This window comes from Hippocampus guttulatus, chromosome 9, assembly GCF_054856545.1.
Source record: "Hippocampus guttulatus isolate MCC_2025c chromosome 9, RoL_Hgut_1.0, whole genome shotgun sequence".
Taxonomy (NCBI): domain Eukaryota; kingdom Metazoa; phylum Chordata; class Actinopteri; order Syngnathiformes; family Syngnathidae; genus Hippocampus; species Hippocampus guttulatus.
The window spans coordinates 20,881,391-20,903,178 of record NC_141269.1 but is presented as its reverse complement, the minus strand read 5'-3'; the positions used below and the strand labels follow the sequence as shown (position 1 = coordinate 20,903,178).

The window sequence follows — 21,788 nt, the reverse complement described above, 5'->3', positions numbered from 1 at the left end:
ATGAAGGACATCTTCGGTCCAACAGTCCACGAACCAATCAGGCCAGCTCTCAGTCCGCCCTGCGGAGGAAGAGCCCACGCAGCTGAGTCGAGCCAAGCTCACCTCAGAAGAGCGCCTCTGCAGGATACGGGCTGGTGATTGTCTGTACTGTGGTAAACCGGGCCATTACGTTAACACCTGTCCTTCCCGCCCAAAAGGGGGAGCTCGTCGGTAGAAGAGGGAGTCCTGACGAGCACCCTATCTGTGAAAACTCCCCTAACCACCCGCCTATCTGTGCATGCCACACTACACATATCTGTTTTCCCGCTCCAGGCTCTTATTGATTCGGGGTTAGAGGACAATTTCTTAGACATTGAACTCGCTAAGCAGTTGGGGTGTGTACTGGAGCCACTGGAGACACCTATTCCTGCCGTGGGTATTGATAGTGTGGTCTTACACAGGTGTGCCAAAGGACCTCTCCAGTCATGCTGGTTCTGTCTGGCAACCATCACGAAAAGCTTTCCCTTAAGATATTCTCGGCTCCACATAACCCTCTAGTGCTTGGCTACCCCTGGTTGCAGTTGCATAACCCACATATTGATTGGTCCTTGAACAAGAGCATTGGTTGGAGCACTCATTGTCACTCTTTGTCTGCAGTCCGTCTTGTCCCCCCTTTGCTCCTAACCCCACTCGTCTCCCTTCACCCGATTTGTCCCTCATTCCTCCTGAATTCCCAATTCACTTAGGGAAGTCTTCAGTAACACGAGGGCTCTGTCCTTTCCACCTCATTGACCCTACGATTGTCAATGATTTGCTACCTGGCGCCCCCCTCCCAGCCAGTAGGTTATACCATCTATCACGACCTGAGAGGGAGGCAATGGAAACCTACATCTCAGAATCCCTGGCAGCCGTACTCATTAGGCCCTCCTATTCACCTTTGGGATTCTTTTTTGTTGCCAAAAAGGACAAGTCACTCAGGCCCTGTATAGATTTCCGAGGTATGAACAGCATTACGGTGAATAACAAATACCCACTGCCATTAATGAACTCTGCTTTCGAGCTCCTACAGGGTGCAAGAATCTTTACAAAATTGGATCTCCGAAATGCATACCACCTGGTGCGTGTGAAGAAAGGGGATGAGTGGAAGACTGCCTTCAAGACTCCCATTGCCCACATCGAGTACTTAGTAATGCCTTTTGGTTTAACCAATGCACCCGCTGTGTTCCAGGCTTTGATTAATGATGTGCTCAGTGACTTTTTGAACCATTTTGTGTTCGTGTATTTGGATGACATATAATTTTTTTCTCGAGACCCACAGGAAGACCTCTCTCATGTGAGGCTGGTGCGGTTGCTGGTAAACAGGCTTTTGGTCAAGGCAGAGAAATGTTAGTTTGGGGTGAGCACAGTGTCTTTTTTGGGCCACATCATCCAGGAGGGACAGGTTCGAGCTGACCCAAGCAAGATTCGGGCCGTGGAGGAGTGGCCAGTCCCCAGCTCACGGAAGTAACTCCAACGCTTCCTGGGGTTTGCGAACTTTATTCGGGATTACAGTAAGGTGGCCTCACAACTAACCAGACTCACGTCCTCTTCTGTGCCACTCTGCTGGTCTAAAGAGGCCAATGTGGCCTTTAATCAACCTAAAGACTTGTTGACCACAGCTGGAGGGGGCTGAGTTGCCGTTTGTGGTATGGACTGACCATAAGAACTTGGCATACTTACAATCCGCAAAACGCCTCAACTCCCGTCAAGCCCGGTGGGCCATGTTTTTCAGCCGTTTCGACTTCACGCGCACATACCACCCTGGAAACCAGAACACGAAGCCCAACACACTCTCCCACCAGTTCTCCCCTGAGAAGCCCACTGAACACCCCAAGACCATCCTTAAACCAGATGTGTTGTTGCTTCCCTGACATGGGCGATCGAAGAAGTGGTGAGGACTGCACAGCGTCAGCAACCCGATCCTGGTACAGGCCCTGAGAACAAGCTTTTTGTCCCCGAGTCAGTTCGTTCTCAAGTCCTCTTGTGGGCTCATGCGTCTAAGTTTGCATGCCCCCTGGGAGTCAACCGCACAATTACCCTGCTCAAGAGACAGTTCTGGTGGCCTGGCAAGGAGAAAGACACCCGGGAGTTTGTTGCTGCTTGTACCACTTGTGCCCGCAGCAAGGCATCCCATCAGGCCCCAGCTGGATTACTCCACCCCTTGCCAATCTCCCACAGACCCTGGTCTCACATAGCACTGGACTTTGTCACCAAGTTTGTCACCATCCCAAGGCAAAACCACTATTATGACGGTTGTATACCGTTTTTCCAAAGCAGCTCATTTTGTACCCCTCAATAAACTCCCCTCGGCTTTGGAAACTGACAAACATTTATTCAACCAAGTATTCAGGGTGCATGACCTCCCCCTTGACATAGTCTCTGACTGGGGCCCCCAGTTCATATCACGGATGTGGAGGGCCTTTTGTAAATCTATTGAATCGGGGACCAGTCTGTCTTCTGGGTACCACCCTCAGTCCAATGGTCATATAGAGAGGGCTAACCAGGTGTTGGAGACCTCCCTCCGCTGCATGCCTGTGAAGGACCCCTGTTCATGGGCATCACATCTGGCATGGGTGGAATATGCTTACAACAGCCTGGCCAGCTCAGCGACTGGTGTCTCTCCCTTTGAGGCCTCCTTGGGCTATCAACCCCCGCCTCTTGACTTCCCAGGTAGTAGACATAGAGGTACCCTCAGTCCAAGAGTACATTGGCCAGTGTAAGAGGGTTTGGCAAAACACTTGCCAGGCCCTGGACAGCACCCAACGGTCTGCCCAATCTTCTTACCTTTTTCGGTGTGGGCTGGGCCGCCTTGCTAATTGGTGCACCTGCCTCCCTTACACACCTGTGAGTCTTCAGCTCATCCGCCACTTGCAGCATAAAAGCCAGCTGGAACAGCCACCCGTTTCCAGTTCATCAGTGATCTTTCCTGCCGCACTCACTTTTGCCAAGCCGTTACGCTCCTATGTCCTGCACTCCTTGAATTGGTTGCTTTGACTACCATTCGATTCCTGCCACCTCTACCTATCCCACTCCTGGCTAATAAATCCTTCTGAGTTAATTGTGTCTGCGTGTGGGTCCTGTGTTCATTTCTCACAAAGCCTAACATGAACGATGACTCAGGTTCGTGATGTTTATTAGCGATACTGACGTTTCTGATGGATCTTAAATGCACCACGGCGCTACGAACGATGACCTAAGTTCGTGAGGGAGAGAACTTCCTAGCACTTTCCCATGCGGGTCGAAAGACAAACGGCTCTGGATAGACGAAAGCTGTTCCTTGAACCTCTCTACCTGTGTAAGGTAGTGGCATTGAATCCTGTGAACCTGTGGCAATCTTTTTTTTTTTTGCCTAGGAGAGAGAAGCGTTTAGAGGAGATAACGTTCCTGGTGAGTGTTTTTAGTTGGATATATGCAATTAGCATTCCAGCGTTCGATTTGTAACATAAAAAAACAGTCAGGAATGAAGTTGTTGAAAATGATTGTTTTTTGTTGATGTAAGATATAACTGTGTTCTTATAAAAGGAGGTTAAACCATTGCAACTAAACGTGCGCTCCATTGCAAGCGCATTAGCATCGAGCTAAGCTAACATGCTCACGGCGAATACCGCTGTGGCCTTCATGTGAGCTAGATTTACTGAATTGTTTATTTTCCCTGGCCAATTATCGCCACATTGCCTTGTTTCGAAGTAAAAGCTGTTTAAGAGAATTAGCCACATTGAGTGAATGCCTTGCGCATTTCATGCAGGCTGTTTTTTTTGGACTTATAGAATCATCAAAGGATTGAACTGCACCATGGGATGTCAATGAAAGACACTTTGGACTTCATGGCCACCCGTTTCCCTGGAGGGTGGTAGGACAGTTTAAAAGGATTCCAATTTTTTTTTGGGACGAACCCAGTATCTTTTTTTATCTGAGACCTCAGACGTTTTTTTTCATGGGTCAGATCTGATACCAACCCTAATCGGAACCCATAACAACTTAACCTTGAACTTGTATTGCAAAAAATTTCATTGAATGCCCTCAGCATTGAGGGGGACTCTGAACAGTATTAGAAATACAGTACAGCGTATTTGTACTTTTTCTTGGGGGTTTTTTTCAATTCTTGTTCAGAGTTGGCGAAAATTCTTGCTAAAGGAGTGTATTCACAATTTTTTGTTGCCCGATTACTCTTTATGTAAATATTTACTCAATATACCTTTTCTAAATTTCTGCCAGTGTGTCTTATTTCTGTTGGAAGTTTCCCTTTATTCGAAATAGAGCTTGCTGTTGCCAATCTCACTGCAACATAGGGTAAGTGCACTCTAACTCGAATAGATTTGGATAATTTGATACACTTGAGAGACGTTGATTTATTTGTTCTTTGACAACCCACTAGAAGGGTGAAACTGAGTAGCTGCACTTAGGGTGGCTACACAAGCATGAGCGACGCACGTAGCGATGAAACAGGTGTCACCGCTGCCACTTAACATTCGTTGTCATGGCTAATTATGCTCGAATGTGGCTACAAGTTTTTTATACAGTTGAGCCCAGCGCCAACCCTGGATTTGGAGAAAATAAATGGCTTACATTTACATTTTGTTTGTAAAACAATCGCAGTTCCGCCTGAAGTCGTCGGGGAGTTAAGGTGGCAACAATTCAAAAGCGCTGCACTCACCAGTGCCAGTCCAAGACTCTGTCAGATCGAGGAAATCCAGGTCCAAGGAAGAACTCCCTTAGGGTAAAACTTCTGTTCATCAAAGACTGAACAATTAACAATGCAAGTACTCCAGGTAGCTGTTCGGATCGGCGGATTCAGGGAAACTCCCTCTGAAGCTGGAGTATGGAGGCAACCAAAAGTGGAAGCTCCACAGGAAAAACAATGACCTGTACAAAGCAGGAATCGACAGGATCCAGGAAGCACCACGATGGAGTAAGTTCATGCGTTCGGGAACGAACAGCGGATGAAAACGGTTTTCGCTTTCGTTTTACCAGTTGACCGCCGCCACCTTCACCATGAATGAAAGGCGTGAACGCGAAAGAGAATTAACAAGGATGTCTGCCAGGAGTGGGCGAAAGGTCTTTTCCCGAGCATGCACGAATGCACCCGAATCACTGAGTTCGTGTTGAAAATTTAATACGGATTTGCAATCATAAACACGCAGAGACTCAGTCAGTAAACTGTAGCACCATATGTCAAAAACAGAAAATGAAGCCGATGCAACGGAAGGGTCAAAGACACACATCAGCACACTGTTGGCCATCTTGCCTCTCCCACAATCTTACTGTCAAAGTGTAAAATATCTTAAAACACACGCAGTATCAAATAAGTCCTATATTATTGATGTGTACTTTCATACATATTCGGGATTTGTAGTTTTGTAGCTTTGTCAGTCTGGTCTACAAAGAGATGCACATCGCGAGTAATTTAACTGAATAAGGCAACACAACTGTCATGTAATCATGTTGACCAGCTCATGCACAGTACATTCATGAGAGTGATTGTCTTTAATAATTGATTACTGGATATCCATTCATATGAGCTGACTGCCAGTATAAATAGCGTACTTTGAGTAATGCAGCACATTCTTAGTTAGTTAGTTAGTTAGTTCCGCCCGCTCCTATTTGGAACATTGGGCGACGAGCCTCCTCCATTTGTTCCGGTCACTGGCGACCTTTCTTGCTCCATGCCAGCTGACACCCATCTCACTGAGGTCTTCTTTGGCAGTCTGTCTCCACGTCTTCTTTGGCCTACCTCTCTTCCTCTTTCCACCCTCTGGCATCCAGTCCATGGCCACACTTGCCGGTCTCTCTCTTGGCAGCCGGAGTACGTGGCCGATCATTTTCCTTCTCCTTTCAGAGACAATGTCTGACAGTTCAGCCACTCCTGCCCTCTTCATCACCTCCTCGTTGGTGATGTGGTCTCTCCATGAGATCCTCAGGATGGATCTCAGGCAACGCCGATGAAAGACATCTAACTTGTTGGTAATGTTGGCTGTCTTCATCCATGTCTCACAGGCGTAAATCGCTGTTGGGATAACCACTGACATATAGAGGCGTAGCTTGGTGGTCGTAGTGATGGCTTTCGATGACCAGATGTTGCGGAGGCGTTGGAACACTCCCGCAGCTTTACCAAGTCTACTGTTGACGTCTTTCTCCACACCACCTGTATTTGAGATGTTACTCCCAAGATATGTGAAGCTGTCAATGTACTCTATGTCATGTTGGTGTAGAGTGAGTGGTTGAAGGTGTTGGTGCTGTCCGACGGCCATGGCCTTGGTCTTTTCCTGGCTAATTCGTAAACCGACCTTAACTCCGTGCTCATGCAGATTGTTGGTCAACTCCTGGAGTGCGGGCTGGGTGTGACTTAACAGAGCCAAATCATCTGCAAATTCCAGGTCAGCTAGTCTGCTCCCTCCCCACTTGATACCAACTTCTTCCCCTGTGATGGACTTCCTCATCACAAAGTCAATTATGATGATGAAGAGTAGGGGTGACAGAATGCAACCCTGTCTTACACCAGTGACAATGTCAAAATCATCAGTTGTGCCACTGTTGGTTTTGACACAACAGGTTGAGTTGTGGTACAATGACCTGAAGATGTTGATGTACTTGAGGGGTACACCATACAGCTGGACGATCTGCCACAGTGACTCCCGGTGGATGCTGTCGAAGGCTTTCTTGAAATCGATATAGTTGATCATGAGTGGTGTCTGAAGTTCTTGGCACTGCTCTATGATGTTTCGAAGGGTAAAGATCTGTTCGGCGCAAGACCTTCCTTTCCTGAAACCGGCTTGCTCTTCCCTCAAGATGTTATCCACTTCATCTTTAAGGCGATGTAGCAGGACACTGCAGAATACCTTGCTGGGGATTGACAGCAGTGTAATGCCCCGCCAGTTATTGCAGTCTGCGAGGTTTCCCTTCTTAGGAAGCGTGACAATGACCCCACGTCTCCAGTCGGCAGGAACCTCTTCAGCATGCCAAATCAGGTTGAACAGGTGGGTAAGGCTCTCCACAACAGCGTCTTGGCCGTGTTTCAACATCTCGGCAGCTACCTCATCGAGTCCCGGTGCCTTGTTGTTCTTAAGGCCCTTGATTGCTCTGGCAACCTCAGTCTCGGATATCTCTTTCGATGTAATATTTAGAGCTGGAGCTGGTGTCTCTTGATCGAAATTGAAGAGCACGGGAGGCATTGGTTGGTTGAGAACCTCCCTGAAGTGTTCCAGCCATCTTGCTTCTTGCTCCTCGTCGCTTAGAAGTGTCCTGCCATCCTTGCTCCTGATTGGCACGCTAGAGCTGCTCCTGGAGTTGGTTAGCTCCCGCACGATCTTGTATAGGGTCGTCGTGTTGTTGTTCTCGGCTGCTTCCTGTGCCTCTCTTGCTTTCTCTTCTAGCCACTGTCTTTTATCCTTCCTGCAACTCTTCTTCACTGCCCTGTCCAAGCGCCTGTACTCCTCGTCTTCCATCCTCCAGCTCCGGAGCCTCCTCTTTTGTTCTCTCAGCACATTCTAACCGTCAAATTGTTCCCAGATGTTAAGAGGAGCGTGAAGTATCTGAATGAAAGCCAACCAAACAAAAGCTTGACAACAAAAAGTTCCAAAACTGACCTTTGGCAGTGAAGTCCTTGAGCCTGAGCTCTGTGTTGTCATTGTCAGGACAGTAGTGATGCCAAGCGCCACTCTGGCCGGGGCCGCATCCATGTTAATCCAAAAGGAGACCCAGGACAGAATAACAATCAGCAGAGACGGGATGTACATTTGGATCAGGTAGTAGCCCATCTGACGCTCCAAGTGGAACCGCACTTCAATACAAGTAAATTTACCTGCAACATCACACATAGACAGCAAACATTTTTTTGTTTGTATAACATGAGTTTTTTTTTTTTTTTTAATGAGCTGCATCTGGAGATGTCAGCTTCTGGTAATTTACTGCTGCTCGTATTTACGTTGGACTTCAGCTGAAGTAAGGCGCTGCGCTATTACAGATTTTAAAGGTAGTTTTTTTTTTTAATACAGTTAAGTCTGTAGTCTGTAAGTCACTTTCAGTGCCGAATCCACAAAGAATGAACTCCACCCATTGATCGTACTTTTGACTGCACTTCATTTGCACCCGCGGTTTGCTCCATCTTATCGTCTATTAACAAAACCCGTTGAGGAGTGTTTTTCAGCGTTTTGGCCACATAATTTTGCGAAGGAGAAGAATCTTTAGTCGTTGTGCCTTCTCGGCAGCCAACACAGATTTTGATGGAGGGGGGCGGGGGGGTCCGTGTTTGACAGCCCCGGGGCACTTGTGTTTTTTGCGCCTGTAATGGGCAGCATTTTTCACAGCCCTCTTTTGTTCAGCAGAGATGTCTGCGCTGTTGGACAGTCTGGGCTGGTGCGGTTGGATTGATGGCTGGTGGAGCCGAGGCTGAAGAGAGGAGCGTCGGCATGGAGCGCGGATGTGTGTGTATTTTGAACTGAGAAACGGCACTTGGAATTGAAGCGGAGATAAATGGAAAGGTGAAGTGAATCCAATCTCTGTTTTCATCACTGGACGCTGCAGCTTCTTGTTTACTTTCAAACTTTGCATAAAGCAGACGTGGGGGACGTTATGCACACTGTGAGCATGACGTCTCTGATCCACTTGTGAAAAGAGACTTTGATTCTCTCCTCTTTCATCTATAACTACGTCAAACAACAAAGCGTAGGCAGGAATAGTTGTTACAATTGTATGATTGTCCATGTTTTATGTTACGTGCTCTAATATTTTTATTATTTTATGTTAATGTTCTGGAAAGCGCTTTGTTACAGCTGTAGCTGTTGTGAAAGCGCTACATAAATAAAGATGTACAGTATATAAGAATGATGATTATGATATTCCAGTACAAAAACAGCAAGTTTGACTGCTGAGTACAGTTTGCACCTAATTGCAAAGTATAAATGCTTGCTTTGCACCAAGAACACGCTGGCAGAACAGTGGTGGGTTGGAAGAGCAAAGCTAAATTTGCAGAATACAAGCTTGGGGTCCAGGCCAGAAATACAATGGCTGCAGGAAGGCACCATATTTGGAATGGATATCCGAATCTGTCAGTGCCCCGGGAGTTTCCAAACGCATGCCATCGGAATGCAAAAGAAGTTGGCATGATTTGATGCAGAGGACAGAAGAAAAAAAAAATCACACTACACCTCACAAGCTGCTCAGATGGTGGGGGTCCACCTCAAGAGCAGGCCCTTAACACAATATAAATGATCCAGCAAACTTTACAAACCGAAGAAATATTATAGCCTGGAGGGAATTGACACAGGAGTGTGTTTCACAGGTCTTTGATGGTAGGCTATGTTTCATCCGTCCATCCATTATCTGAACCGCTTTATTCTCAGGAGGATTGCATGTGTGCTGGAGCCTCTCCCAGCTGTCTTTGGGCAGCAGGAGGGGGACACCGCGAACTGGTTGCCAGCCAATCGCAGGACACACATAGACGAACAACCATTTCCGATCACACCTAGTGACAATTTAGTGTTCCATTAACCTGCCACGCATGTTTGTGGAATGTGGGAGGAAACCGGAGTACCCAGAGAAAACCCACACAGGCAAGGGGAGAACAGGCAAACTCCACGCAGGGAGACCGGAGTCGGAATCGAACCCTGCACCTCTGCACTGTGAGGTGGACGTCTGAAACAGATCGACCACTGTGCCATTTTTATTTATATTAATTTAAATATTCATCTACAATATTATTATTATTTATTAATATTCAACACCACTTATCTTGTACAGCAGGGGTGTCAAACTCATTTTTGTCGCGGGCCACATTTTAGTTATCGTTTCCCTTGGAGGGCCGTTATGACTGAAACCATATAAAAGAGTCAATAATAACGGTTTATTCAACTATTGTTTAAGTTTCTGTAATGAGGGGTTTGATCACAAGAAAATGCTTACAATATGTCTCTAATTTATTAAATATGAGAATTTTAAATTTTGGTAGAGATTTTAGCAAGCATCATGGAAGTGGACATGTTTGATTTGCTTTTGCGGGCCACATAAAATGACGTGGTGGGCCAGATCTGGCCCCGGGCCTTGAGTTTGACACCTGTGTTGTACAGGGTCAGGGGCTGACTTTGGGCAAAAGCAGACTACGCCCTGAACTGGTCCTTAGTCAGCCTCAGGGCACATCTATCGACGAACAATCATTTACAACCACATCCGCGCACACGCTGCCCACACACAAGTCAGCCGTGTTTATCACTACACCATCAGTGACTATATTAATATTAAGAGTAGTTAAATACTGATATCAATGTATTAAAAAATATTGCCAATTTCGATCATTTGTCCTCACTGCCTTTTACTTTTTGCTATTTTTTGATGTTTTACATTTAATAGAAGTTTTTGAATCATTTTTGTCAACATTTGTGTTTCCCAAGTGTTCTCACAAAAGAAGAAATTGCTTTAATTTGTCTGGAGTGCGTTTTCGAAGCCACCATCCTGGACCTCCTGATTCCTCGGCATCTTGACAGCATTGAAAGACAACTTTCAGAATCAGCAGAAATGAAAACACAATGCATTGGGCTATTGGAAGAAATGCTGACTAATGTTCTGTCTGACATTCCTGCCTAATTCGTCTGCATGCAAATGAGGTTGTGGGGCAGGTTCGTTCCCTTCATCTGCTTCAAGGACTTTGGACATTTTGCAGTTCCTCACGATGAAGGGCAGCTCTGATTGCTACGTTGTGGAGGATGCAGCACACCACTGTAATGTGGCACACTTGCAGGGTATTGGATATCATTTCTCTACTGCTACGATCCAGGCATTGGAATCTGCTTTTTAGAATTCTAAAAGTGCGCTCAATCACCGCTGCCTGTGCCTGGTTGCAAGCTTCTTCACTATCAGTTGGTGAGTTCCGCACAAGAGTCATCATCCACGCCTGCAGTTGGAAGCTGCTGTAACCTTTAATATTATAAATAATAAGCATGTTTTCCAACACCTTTGCGATCAACATTATGGCACAAACGTCTCAAAATCTGTGTCTTACGCAGCAGTTATCCGGCTGTTATACGTGTTTTGCATCATTCTATACAGAATACTGTTCCTAAAAATATAACTGTGATGTACAGACCCAGGGAGCTTGGTAACCACATTTGTGAGGATGTTGACACTGTTGCAAAATGGCTGTCCATTCGTGCTGACAGACAATCTGACCCACATCATTACGGAAGCCAGCGACATTAAAAAAGGGTTTTGTCCCTTTACTCTCCAGTCAATTTTGTGGAAATGTGATGTGTCTACCTATGACAGGTTGCTGTTTATATCTCCCACTGCTGATGGGTGATTTTGATAGGCCAAACGCACCAGGGATAAGTGCCAGACACAAGAACCTGGAGCGGTGAGAGAAGTAAACCAGGTATTGCATGGGACCTTTGCCTGGCAGGCCCAATGTTATCCTTGATATCATGAAGTATGTCAACAATTCAAAAAGTGATTTTCTCCTTCTAAATATTTGCTCACGTGCATGTTTTGCATGTTGATGCCTTCTCCGTGCTGCAATCGCTGCTTCCATGACCATTGGAATGAATCTTCCAGAGAGGAACGCCAACTTGTGCCGAAGACATGGAATCGCTTGGCTTCATTTTTAATATAACCTAGAACCACTCGAGAGTCCGCCTCAAAGTATTCGTCATCTATTTTGACCTCTAGCTCCTCCCTTTACATCTTGTTCATGGTGGCTGAAGTTAGTGCAGCACTTTGCCCTGGTCTTGGTTTTACTCCTTTTTGTTGCCGTTATTATTGTCACTCAAACTGGGTGTGGCTATTAGCGGTGGCTTTAGTGAATTAGACTTTTATCAATGAGGCTCACTGGGATTAAGATGGGAAATTTCTTGGCCAAATATAGGCATATTCCCTTTAAATAAGCGCTAATACCAACAGCGCACCGAGACGCGTTCCACTTCGTATCTCAGCTACTGACGCATTGCACCATCTGTGCGTGCTTTGTGGATTAGACGCTGTTTGCTCCATTTTTACTGAAGAGCACCATGGGAAAATCACGCAATCTTTGAGTGAATTTGGCCCTCAGTGTAGTGCCGTGTCGTGTCACAACCTGCCATGCAACAGTGAAGTCTAATAGTTGAGATTCTGAGTCATAACTTCAAGAAGAAGAGGCAGAGAAGGGCCCCAATATTTTAATAGCCAACAGTTAAGTCAATCTTCCCACAGAGCAGAGAGAATATACTGTATGCCCGTGGGTTTTGGTGCATGCTCTGGTTCTACTTGTTGCTGCAGCCTGTGCGTTAGAGTAGTAATTGTTTGGACACTTATCGTTAACCGTAACATCCTTTGATAATTTCCGAATATTCAATTATCTTCTTTATGCGTTTGGTGTAACAGTAAACTCGCCAGAGAGTGACAAGAGGCACTTAGGAATACTTTAAAAAGTACAACTGTGTTTTAAGTACAATCATTGAAATAACTGAAATTCTTGAAAAATAGAAATGGTCTCTCTATTTAGCGACTGGGTTGGTAATATATGTCTCGGGATAAATAGGAAACTTCCCGTATTACTTTTTTTCAGGATCCCACCTCAACTTGATGAGTAAAATATTTTTTGATGTATGGGTGTGTGTGTTACCTGTGTTGTAGTGCTTGGTGCAGTATCTGAGGTCAGATTCATCTTTAAGGATGAACTGTGGGAGCGTCAGTCCTTCGGCCACTTGGACCGGTCCATTCTCTTGCCACTCAAATATCAGGTCATTCATGGTGTAACCAACTGTAAAAGGCAATACAAAAAACACAGGTTAAATTATTTTCATTTAAGGTGCTGGGCACTAGGAGCTCATCTGTAAGGACTTGGCTTTCGGAACCAGGACACAGTTTTGAGTTCTGTTGCAGACTAGATACATCATAACTCGTGGTTGGACAGATGCTTGTCAGATTGCATCCTGACGACTGTTAAGAGTGCCCTGGGCAAGTCAATGAACACTCAGGTCAGGTGCAAGTCACAAGTTGTGCACACCGTCACTTTGCTTTTATATATCTGCATGTGTGTGTTCTGCTAATCTGTGTGCAAAAAAATATACAGCAAGTGCCTTGTTAAAAACCAAAACTGAAAACACATGCTGATCAAGGAGAACTTAAGGCTTCTGGTATGTTTTATTCAAGTTAATCGAAAAACCAAACCTTTGGTTTTGGTTGAGGTCTGGGTATTCTCCCCCATGGTAATCAAAACTGGTTGATTCTAAAATATCCCTGAAAATAACAAGGTTGTGTGAAATCTGCGACTTGAATGACGAGGAAAGTCGATCTCTCTTTTCTACTGTCTTACACACTCCGTGATGATTTACTGTTACAGTAACAATATTATACGGCACTACTCGGACACGTTTTATTGGTTAGAAAGAGGAAATGGTTGTTTTAGTTTGATGGTTTTGAATTATTTGTATGGTGGCTCATAAACCCATGCGGGATGTTCTTACAGTTGTATGCATGACAAAAAAAATCCTTCATTCACTATAGAGGTAAACTAAACATTGACTATATGTTAACATGTATGCTGAAACCATATGCGACTGTCGTGCCTACTGTGATGAGGAAAGTAATTCTTTTCAAGCTGCATCTGTATTCAGTCGACGGAGACAGATTAAACACGCTGCTATGTTTATACTGACATAATCATTTAAATGACTACGCTCTGACCAGGATGACTCTGCTTGATAAAGATTAAAAATGGTAAAGAGAAGGAAAAGAAATCACTGAAGCTGCGCAAGAGGTGAAAGCTTTCGGAAATGGTATTAAGCCAGTGCTCTCTGGAGCATTTTTTAAAAAGCGGAACAGCTGCTAAAAGCTGGTACTCGCCTAAAGCCATCCACAAAAGATGTAGTTGGCTTTTGTTTCTTAAGGTTCTATTGTGTGCGTGTGTGTGTGTGCATGTCTGAGCAGATAAGTATTTTAAAAGAGTATGTGTGCTGACAGCCTCCCACTACCAAAACCTAAAAAGAAAATGAAAAAAAAATACAAAAGACAGTGGAGACCATCGTCACTACTAGTGTGTCTGTACTTGGACTGGGAGGTCATTTAATTCTGGTGTTACCACATCACATATTACAAATCGTTGTTGATTTTTTTTTAAACGTAATGTTGAGCAAACAACTATGAAATCATGACATTACAACTAAATAACTCAATTGCCTGAGCAAGGTCAGTCATAAAAAAACACACCACCCTGCCAGAGAACACAACAAAAACACAAACCCCTTTAAACCTATTCCAAAACAGCATGTGCAATTTCGAAGACTCCGTATGAATGAATTCTTATGATAATTATAGTGGAAGTGGAGTTAGCAAAATCAAATTTCTCACGAATGAGTATGTTCTCAACGTGTGTGTTGTTGTGTTTCCTGTGCTCAGCATCATTCCATCAGAGTGAGCTGCATCATCTCAGATAAAAATAATCTCATACACACATAATTTATGATGAGTTCATCTATGGATGGTAAAAGCTGCGGTTAGAGGGCTAAAGCAGAAATATCACTGAAGACAAATAATTGGATCCTTCTTTTCTCAGTCCATTGTAGTCATGCTGTGCCTTCACAGAAATTAGGTTGCCAATTTATGAATTTGATTTTTTTTAAAAAGATGGAACCATATGGCTCTTTTTGAACATGGCCCCATTAAGGGGAGAAGAGAGTGACACTAAATTATTTCAGCAAGTCATAGGAATGACATATTGGGAAATGTGCATTAAGAGAATTAACAATTACCGTATTTTCTGCAGCGTATAAGGCACACCTTAAATGAATGGCCTATGTCAGGCATGTCCAGCTCCGGGCCTGGAGGGCCACTGTCCTGCCTGTTTTCCATCTCTCTCTGCTGCAATACACCTGATTCAGGTGATCAGCTCATCAGCCAGCTCTGAAATAGCATTACAATGATCCTGATTATTTGAATCAGGTGTGTTGCTCCTGGGAGAGCTGGAAAACAGGCAGGACAGCGGCCCTTAAGGACCGACTTTGGACACACCTGGCCTATGTTAAAACGGTTTTTATACATAGGGTGCACTGCATTATAAGGCACATATAATAGAAGCTACAATCGTGACTGTGGTTGTGCTCCGCATCCACTAGATAGAGCTAGGCTAAAAGGAATACAATACAATACAATAAAATACAGCTTTCTTTTTAGAGTGCCTGCAGCTGTAACAAAGCGCTTTATGAAACATTTATAATACTACGTCCACTAAATCAGAATAGTGATCCAAATGTAGCTCCCTCAGGATGTAGCATGAAGCATGGCATGAAGTCCATAAAAATACAGGGTTGATTTGTGCGCAACCCGTTAGAACTGGTCACAAACACAGACATGAAACATATTACAACAAAGTACAAATGGCATGACAAAACAAATGAAAGACAAAAGTTATGAAGACAATCGATTCAACAAAAGGGTACACAAACCTCCTGGGGTCACATCCACAAGGGGTTAAATAAATATCCTTAGAAGTCTTGCTTATCTCCTTTTTGTTTTAGTCAGAAGTTAACTTTCATCATGGCTGTAGTTGATTGTGAGAATGTGTTTTGGCGAATTAGTTTTGGGCTGCACTTACCCCAATCACCACTTGGGGCAACACATCTATTTTTTGGATTGTTCAAATGATGAAAAAATTCATTAAATTGATCTTTAAATATGAAGGGTCACAATTGAAAAAAAATGGAGTTCTGTTTAAAAATAGAAATTGTTACTTCGATCCAAACACACACACACACACACACACACACACACACACACACACACACACACACACACACACACACACACACACACACACACACACACACACACACACACACACAGTCTCACATTATGAGCAGTGGACAGAACTTGGACTTGTGTTCAGATGAAGTTAAGAATCAAAAAGATGGTGAAAAGGGAGGCAGCAACCAGGAAAAACAAAAGCTTGGCATGGTTCTCGTGGCTCGTACCCAGTGTGGTTTTAGGAGCCCTGTCAGGGCCACCATGTGTTCCACTCGTGGCCTTCAGAGGAGAGAAGGGCCTCAAACTTACATGTTCCAAGCTGCTGAATTGTTACGGAAAAACCTGCCACATGTGGTGGTGTGCATCGCGAACCCAAGAGCCAAGAAAATTAGAAGTCTCACCGCAAGTTGAGGCGGGGTGGATGGACTGGTGAAATGTAAGTGAGGGAAGCACTTTAAAACGACAAAGACGGACTGAGACGGAGGATGATTATTTTATGAATAAGGAGGGATGATACTGGAAGGGTGCCCAGGTCGCAGACGGAGAACGGTCTGGAAAAATAGTGTAAAGTGCCCCATCTCTGGTCAACACAATATTAAGAAGCTTACACAGTCACCAATGATGCACTTAACCGTTAAGACAAAAGAACTGCAACATCCAGTAATAGTAGGGATGTGTCCCACTCTACCACGACAAACCCTACTCGTGAAAGCCAGTTCCATAACTTATGACTCTTATTTTTAAAGTGATTCTGTTGCAGCAGAAAATGTTGGAATTTTCATTGATCTTCCCATAACATTTCATGATGGTTATTTTATTTTCAGTCGCCTATTCAACAGCTAGACCCCCCCACCCCCCAAAAAAATTATAATTTAAAAAAATGAATTTTATGTTAGTTGTTTGTATGTTTTGTTGTTTGTCCACGGCGTCGCCCCTCCCTTTTTGTTGTTCCTTTTTTCAGTGTGGACTGGGCATCTCGCTAATTGGTGCACCTTACACTTACAGCATAAAAGCCAGCCTGAACAGCCACCCGTTGCCAGTTCATCAGCGATTCCTGCCTGTCGCACTCGCTTCTGCCCAGCCGTTACTCCCCTGCGCCCTGCTCTCCTTGAATTGGTCGTTTTTGTTCTACTCTTCGATTCCTGCCACCTTGACCTATCCCACGACTAGCTAAATAAATCCTTCTTAGTTCATTGTGTCTGCGTGTGGGTCCTGTGCTCTTTTTCCACAAAGCCTAACATTCTAAACCAATAATAAACATCTGTCACAAACAATGACACATCTACAGTCACAGCCAGCCAGTGACAATACAGCCAGATGATGGGGTTTAAACAGAAGCAAGAAACAAAAATTTTCAACAAGAAGAGCAATACATGTTGACCAAACTGACGGAATGTTGCAAATTATTTAACAGTGACAAGGAATCGTTTTACAGGTATCAAAAAGAAACCTTGTACTGAAGAATATTTCAAAGTGCTGCATTGGTAATCATATCCAGTACTTACAGCTTTCTAACTGCATAATGCACGTCTGAACATCCATGGGGAAGTTTTTTAGATCCATGGGACATGACAGCGTCAACGTTAATCTGAAAGCACACAGAAAGAGCTTGAGTGAGAAGAAAGTCAAACACACTAACAGGGTTTAACTGTCAGCTGAAAACAAGGCCTGGGTGAAAATATATTTGGTTTCAGTGAAAAAAAAGTTACACTCAAGCTTGAAGCATTCACACTAAAGCTTCAAGCATTGAATTTGGAAGTGAATTATTTGTGAACAGTATTACTTGTATGCCATAATAATCATAAATGATGAATTGTGTTCACATGGATGACTTGGAATTAACCCACTGAGATTGTGTTTGAATGGAAACAAATGCACTGGCTTTCCAACTGCAAAATGATGTTAATGAGTAAATTTCTCAAGTATAAAACACTCTTGAATACAATATGCCACCTAAAATCGCCATTTAATGCATTTTATCGATACTTATGTTTAATGTGCACCCCCAATGTGCTGGTATTCATGTAGAAATGTTTTGCTTTTATCTGCATGGTAATTTGAGGGATTGGAATTTGTCATGTGCAGACGCATTGTTTTTTGTATTAAGCGTTCTCTTAGCTCACTAACAATTTTAGCTGTCAACACACGACTCTACAAATATGAATATCGGTAAGTACCTCTATACAACATGCCCCTTTTGAGCCGCATCCCGATGACGGCACAAAGCTAGCAAGTTGTTACTAAACATAGAAAGACGGGCTTCAGAACTGAAACATGGCACCGTTTGATATCACGAGAATCTGTGCTCGGTGGTACCATACCCAGAAAAAATATTGTCTGCGGCATCCATCCCTACACGTAGCTGGCTGCTAATGCGCGAAAAACGACTGATGCATTGTAGCCGAACAATGTTAAAATGCCGATGTGGTGAAACTGACTTTTTGGGGTGCTGCTTGAAGAACAAATTTTGTACAAAACACGACATCAGGTAGAATGTCTCTTTTACGATTGTTCACTTGTTCCTTGTCATGACTTTCTTCAGAAAAGCACTTGCAGTTGACAGCTCCACCCCTCTTTACTCGAGTGTCCAACACGTGCGTCCGCAAATCCGATGACACAAAGACACGCTGACCACAAAGTCGATCATTGAACTGTGGCCTAGGGTGTCCTGCTGCCAAGTACACATAGGGATCCCTCATGTTTGAACATGGTGTTTGTTATAGACGTTCCTTGACCAGCACAGGTCATCAGAAGGGGTGTTCACACGGCAACATTTGCTCCGGTGCTGCCCCAGGAGAGCGTTCACACGTCATTTGTTTGTCTAATAACGACATAAGACATGATGGCTGGCAATAACAGTAGAATGGCAACTGGCAATAACAGTAGCAAGCAGCACCTTGCCTCTTGGGTTATCCCATCTCAACTAGAACGGGGGGTGGGGGGGGGGGGAGTCCCCAAACATCATCTTTCCTTTTGTAGGAGACTGGACTGTCTCGGAGTTGTTTGTGTAGTTTGTTCCTTTGTTGTGTTTTCACAACCCCCCCACCCCCCATAGAATTTATTTTGTGATTTCCTCTCTTGATTTTCTGTTTAGCGCATTGTATATTTGCTTTTCTGAGTGTCATTGAAGTCATCGTTGATTTACCGCTGCAGAAACTGCCATGTGAACGCAAGTGGGGCTGCATCGGGGCTGCACCGGGACTAACACGCTCAGCGGCTTTGTACGTGTGAACACTCCACAAAATTTGCTCCGGTGTAAGATATATCGCAACAAAATACATCGGTGCAGCACCGGAGCAAATGTGTGCCGTGTGAACACCCCGAGAGTAAACTAAGGACATAAAATGTACAAATTGTACAAAATTTAAGTTGTTTTGCAGTTCTGCATGCTCCACCAATATATATGTACAGGTATATCGTTTGAAATAAATAGATAGACAGATAGATAAAGTAGGTAGCTCACTTGCTGAGTGTGGGCACCACTGCTCTATGACCCCCCCCCCCCCCCCCCCCCCCCGCCACCCCCATCTAGATACTCCTCTATGCCTCTACGAGTGGAACCATCCATCCATTTTCTAATCCGCTTATCCTCACAAGGGTGCTGGAGCCAATCCCAGCTGTCTTCGTACACCCTGAATTGGTTGCCCCCAGTGGCAGGGCACACATAGACGAACAACCGTTGGCACTCACCATCACACCTTTGGACAACTTAGAGTGACTAGTGGAACTAATACACTCTACATATAAAGAATTCTCAGTATATTTATAAATAAATGTTTGGTATTTTTATTGTGGGTAGTTATTTCAGAAGTAGATCGCATTCTGAAAAAGTGTTGGCACCTCGGCTTTACGCTACGTTTTGTTCTCAGTCATTTGTAACCTTGCCAGTGACTCCTAAATTTCCATTAAATACTGTGCCGTACTGCTACATAATGACATTTAATACTCCTGTTAGCTGCACTCTAGACTCTGTAGACTCTACAGTGCAACCAGCATGAGAACAGAGATGTGTGAGGGACGGAGATAAAAACAGCTGAGCTAAAGTTTAACATAAAACATAATCGTAACGTAAATATAAAAAAAAATGGTGAGTGGAAATTGTGATTGGCTGACTTTACATTTTGGCTTGTAATCAAAAAAGTTATTTAGAAGCTTGATTATAATTACTAACTTGCCTTAGCTCCCCATGTGTCTAAATGGGGTGATTTTTATACTTAACTTATTTGACCTTTTTCTGGTTTATATTTATTGGTTTTAACGTATTTTAGTTTGTACATTATATAATGTGTTTGCTGGAACTGAAAGGTTGCTGATGGTCTGTTGGACCATTTCTCATCCCGTTTTGTATCTGATGTACACAGTCACTCTGGAACCTACCTTATAGAATATAAAACATTTCCATTCTTAAAAATCCGCAGCAGCTTGTTGTCTGTTGTGACCTCGTGGAAGTGTGCACCCTTTTCGTTGGCGAAGAAAAGATCTGGCTTCCAAATGGAGTCTAACATAGAGGGGTCCAAGTCCAAAGAGTCATCTGGATATTCTGCATAGGCGAGCCTTGGGTCATTCCACTGTTGACGAAGGAAGATGTTCACGCGATAGTCCTAAGTGCACAAGACATATAATGGGTTCATTATGGAGATTGAGCAATGTCATGTGGCATTTGAATAATAGGAAATCAGTGCCCACCTACTTATGACAAGAGACTGGACCATGGCACACACTTTCACAATGTAGTGTACGGTATTTAAAAAGTGACTGAACAAATGGGGAATACCCGATGGTATATAAAGTATTTCAACTCATGCTACATTTGTGAACGGCAAAGCTAGGAGCTGATTAGCAAACGTGGTGTCATTAAACAAATCGTTACGTTAAGATCTTTTTGGAGAATAGACAGTCCATACGCCCCTCTCCCCACTATCCAGGAATGGGTCAATTGTGGCTTTTTAACATTTTATTTATTTTTGCCTTGCCTGAGCAGAGAGCAAACACACCTGCACAAAATGGCTCAGTCGATATGACTGACAGCTGCTTCTCCCGAATTCTCGACGGACCTACGCACTCTCTCTCTCTATCTCTCTCTCTCGATGGCCAATACAGATTTTTTTTGAGGATGCCAATTTTCCACAGAGAAAAAGAACAGATTTCTGATTAATTGGCCTTTTAATATAAAACATATGCAGTGTATAAACTTTTTTTTTTTCAATTATATGCTGATTTTTGCTATTCGCGGGCCGGCCTGAAATAACTTTCTTTTTAGGGTCTCAAGATGCATTGCGTTTGTGGTACCAGTAGTTGAATGTGTGTCTTATTTAACACCTGCATGTTTGATTTATGTTGCACTGTTATGTTATTATTTCGATTTTTTTAAAACTGTGACTTAAGGTTGTGTGTAAAATGGTGACATCAAGCCAATTCCTTGCACATCTCACATTGCACACCAAAGCATGATTGGCCTTATCGATCTGATACTTTCAAGATTTCAAGGTATTTTTAACTCTTTCATTGCCAAGCATTTTGCCAAGATGGGGCGAGGTTCACCTCTTTGTGAACAACTGCATGAGAAAATAGTCCAACAGTTTAAGGGCAATGTTTCTCAACATACAATTGCAAAGAATTTACGGGAGCCTGAAAATTGAACGCTGAACCTCTGCCCTTTGAAGCGGACATTTATCAACACCCGGAAACGATACGGGCTTCTCCAGGCCCGAGCTCATCTGGGATGGTCTGTTGCAAAGTGGAAATGTGTTCTGTGGTCTCACGAGTCCACATTTCAAATTGTTTTTGTAAACTGTGGACATCGTGCCCTCCGGGTAAAAGAGGAAAAGAATCATTCGGACAGTTATGGATGCAAAACAGCATCTGTGGTGGTTTGGGCCTGTGTTACTGCCAATGGCATCTGTGAAGGCACCATGAATGGTGAAAGATACATATGTAGCTACCCTAGGTGCAGCTACCCAGTGTCACCCTTCTAATGAATTGTCAAAGGACAAATAAATCAATGTCTCGCAAGTGTGTCAATTTATCCAAATCTATTCCAGTTAGGGTGCACTTACTTAAGGTCACAG

At 43.9% G+C, this 21,788-nt stretch overlaps 1 protein-coding gene across 2 annotated transcripts in view; it reads right to left on the bottom strand.

Annotated features, from left to right (window-relative positions):
• The window catches only part of glra3 (glycine receptor, alpha 3), an 84,846-nt gene that overhangs the window by 16,265 nt on the left and 46,793 nt on the right, over positions 1–21,788 (bottom strand). For both annotated transcript variants that reach the window (XM_086120775.1, XM_086120776.1), the window contains exons 4-7: positions 20,098–20,321; positions 17,226–17,308; positions 12,602–12,739; positions 7,602–7,816 (exon numbers count right to left, since the gene is read on the bottom strand). In XM_086120775.1, the coding sequence (XP_085976901.1) occupies positions 7,602–7,816; positions 12,602–12,739; positions 17,226–17,308; positions 20,098–20,321 (660 nt within the window). The remainder of the gene's footprint in view (positions 1–7,601; positions 7,817–12,601; positions 12,740–17,225; positions 17,309–20,097; positions 20,322–21,788) is intronic.